Source organism: Spinacia oleracea, chromosome 1, assembly GCF_020520425.1.
Source record: "Spinacia oleracea cultivar Varoflay chromosome 1, BTI_SOV_V1, whole genome shotgun sequence".
Classification (NCBI taxonomy): Eukaryota; Viridiplantae; Streptophyta; class Magnoliopsida; order Caryophyllales; family Amaranthaceae; genus Spinacia; species Spinacia oleracea.
In genome coordinates, this window is record NC_079487.1 from 114008141 (window position 1) to 114011443 (window position 3303).

Sequence of the window (3303 nt, forward strand, 5' to 3'; positions counted from 1 at the left end):
CATCACACTTCATAATTGAGTTATATGTAGTCTCATGAATACCCGCTGCTTCCATTCCTACCAATGATGGCTGGAAGAGAACCTCAGGGCAACGGAATCTCTCAGCTCCGATTGTGATGACTTGTCCATCGGGTAACTCATAGCTTTTCTCAACTGAAGAGGTACTGCTTGATAATTCCAAGTCCTTCTCGTAGTCAAGGGCAATGTAGGCAAGCTTTTCCTTCACATCCCTTACAATTTCCCGTTCTGCTGAAGTGGTGAAAGAATAACCGCGCTCAGTAAGGATTTTCATCAGGTAGTCTGTCAGGTCACGCCCAGCAAGGTCGAGACGAAGGATAGCATGTGGTAGGGCATACCCTTCATAGATGGGGACAGTGTGACTAACACCATCACCAGAATCCAGCACAATACCTGCACGGATCAGAGAATGACACAAACATGAATTTCTGCATTGTAGTTTACAATCATAAGGCAGGCAAAATATCCAAACGTATCATATGCCACTTGGAGTTCCATATTCTGTCATCAATTTACATGTTCATAGGAAAATTGATGCGCAAGACATACTTGATATTTGACAGATTACCTGTTGTCCGACCACTGGCATATAGGGAAAGAACAGCTTGAATAGCGACGTACATAGCAGGGGTGTTAAAAGTCTCAAACATTATCTGAGTCATCTTTTCACGATTAGCCTTAGGATTTAGAGGTGCTTCAGTCAGAAGAACTGGGTGCTCTTCTGGAGCCACACGTAGCTCATTGTAGAAAGTGTGATGCCATATCTTCTCCATATCATCCCAGTTGCTCACAATACCATGCTCAATAGGGTATTTCAAAGTAAGAATACCACGCTTTGATTGAGCTTCATCTCCAACATAAGCGTCTTTCTGACCCATGCCAACCATCACACCAGTGTGGCGAGGACGGCCAACAATACTGGGAAAGACAGCTCTAGGAGCATCATCTCCGGCAAATCCAGCCTGAATAACAAACATCATGATTATTTTATGATAAATGCTGAAAGGTATGGGAAAAATGAGAAGACAACATAAGAGTTGGGAAATTACCTTAACCATCCCAGTTCCATTGTCGCAGACAAGTGGCTGAATATCCTCACCGTCGGCCATCTTTTATAGTATACTGAAACAAAACCCAAAATCAGCAATAGTGTAAACTGTAAAGTTTGCTACAGACAACTGTAACCAACAAGTTGTCAAGTTAACTAATAAAATTCTTGTAAAGCTGTAAAAGAATGGCAACTTGATATACATTTTCTTGACTTAGAAGGTCAAATATTCATAAACAAAGCTTTAACTTGGTGCTTAAGATTAAGACCTTATGAAAAAAAGCAAAATAGACAGCCAAATTCGCAATCCTAGTTAGTAGTTACACATGAAGTTCTCTTCAATCTTCCTAACTCTAGGTTGAGCTCTCTAAATACCTCAAATCTAAAAAGGATAATATTTTAAAATGTTTAAGCTCTATCCTATCTACAACCGACTAAAATGAGCCTTTCCACATCATAGCTTCCTAAGAAACTGATTACATGTACGACCTCATTTCTCACTCCACTTCCGCCGTACCCTGACATTATCGCACAAATTACAGCCCATCAAACTTATTCTAGATAATTAAAAATTGGATCACAAACTTGCAAGCTGTTATTTAGAAACTTCTAACAAATTTCATGCACTCTAACAGTGTCATGAATAACATAATTACCATAATCAAAAGTAGCATATCTAACACCGTTTGCTACATCTTTAGCCATTGTATACAATCAATTGAAAAATCCTCCAAATGTAAGTAAATCTTTGTATAAGCATCTGTTTCAAACAAATCATCCTAAAAACTCATAGGATTCTGAAGTACCTTACATCAAAAACTAAATTCTATTGTATCTCAGTTTCATTAACAAAGACAATATAATACTCGCGAGATACGGAGTTATAATACAATCAGATCATAAGGTAGAAATACAATAACTTGTCAGATGATCCTAATCGTCTCATGCATTCACTCAACTCTGCCTTTGATCACATATATTAGGTATTAAACATTATATTCTCATAAATATCAAACCAAATGCTTTCAAATTGATGATTACAAACTAGTCTCAGATCATAGGAACAGACATTGAAAATGATCAAATTGATCACCTGCTTCAAATTCATTGAGAATGTTCATAGAAAACCAAACAGAATAACAATTTTAACATCGAAATGACTAAAATGATCACAGAATATCCGAAAAGCATGCAACAAGCCAAAACAACAGAGACATCTGATCTTTTGATGAAATTGAAATTTACTCAAGTGAGAAATTGAAAATTCACCACAAATTCAAATAAAACACGCGACAATAAAATCAAATGGTAACAAACGATCAAATTATGTCGTAATAAAAAAATGCACCTACAAAATCAAGCCTCAGACAATCAGACCGCAGAATCAGAAATTCACCGCGAAAATTCTAACAAGTTGTAACAAACATCACGAAATGAAAATGCAAATGTCGATGATCACAGATTCGTAGAACAAACATGTGAATCGAAATTGAAGAACAGAAAGATAGATTTAGAGAGAGAAGACGATGATTATACCTTGTAGGGAGAGAAAGAGGAGAGAGAAAATGCGAAGAGTGGAAATGAAAATGGGAGACGAGGGAAATTGAGAAGAAATGGGGGAGTTGCAGGGGAATTTAATTTAACATGGTCTCTATCACATCTCCGCCGTCCGCTTGTACAGCCTGGATCTTCGGATTTCATGACACATCAGCATTGATGGAAGGTGGTGATACTGAGTGTGTATAATGTGAATGGCTCCGCGGTTTTCCAGTCATTCCTTTGCTGTAAATTACTCTTTTGGCCCCCACTTCTTTGCTTTCTCCCTCCCCCTCTTCTTTTTTCAAAATTAATAAAATTAATTATTTTAGATTATGATTTTTTAAAATTTTATTATACAATTTCTTAAAAGTATTATGACAGAGTCCATGATTAATGGATTTTAATTGTGATTTTGGTATCTGCAAAAGTTCTCTTCAATTAAATAATAGGCTATTTGATTTTTGTGTTGTCACGGTTTTGATGCTTTTTTCTCATAACTTTAATATTGTAAAATATTTAATACCAAAATTACTCTGTAGTAATTAAATATTGAACGTTAAATTATTTAAGTCAAAATAGGGTTATAAATATCGTGCTAATGGACAAATTGATGATGTTTGTATGCATTTCATACTCGGATATTGGATTGACGTTTTCAATTTGATTAACGATGTTGTCACGGTCAGGAATCTGATAAC

General features: G+C 36.2%; 1 protein-coding gene across 1 annotated transcript in view; it reads right to left on the bottom strand.

Annotated features, from left to right (window-relative positions):
• Positions 1-2687, bottom strand: part of LOC110794838 (actin-11) — a 3312-nt gene extending 625 nt beyond the window's left edge. The window contains exons 1-4 of the mRNA XM_021999803.2: positions 2603-2687; positions 1068-1140; positions 587-980; positions 1-411 (exon numbers count right to left, since the gene is read on the bottom strand). The exon at positions 1-411 is cut by the window's left edge and continues 203 nt beyond it. Coding sequence (XP_021855495.1) covers positions 1-411; positions 587-980; positions 1068-1127 — 865 coding nt within the window. The 5' untranslated portion in view covers positions 1128-1140; positions 2603-2687. The remainder of the gene's footprint in view (positions 412-586; positions 981-1067; positions 1141-2602) is intronic.
• Between the last annotated feature and the right edge of the window lie 616 nt (positions 2688-3303).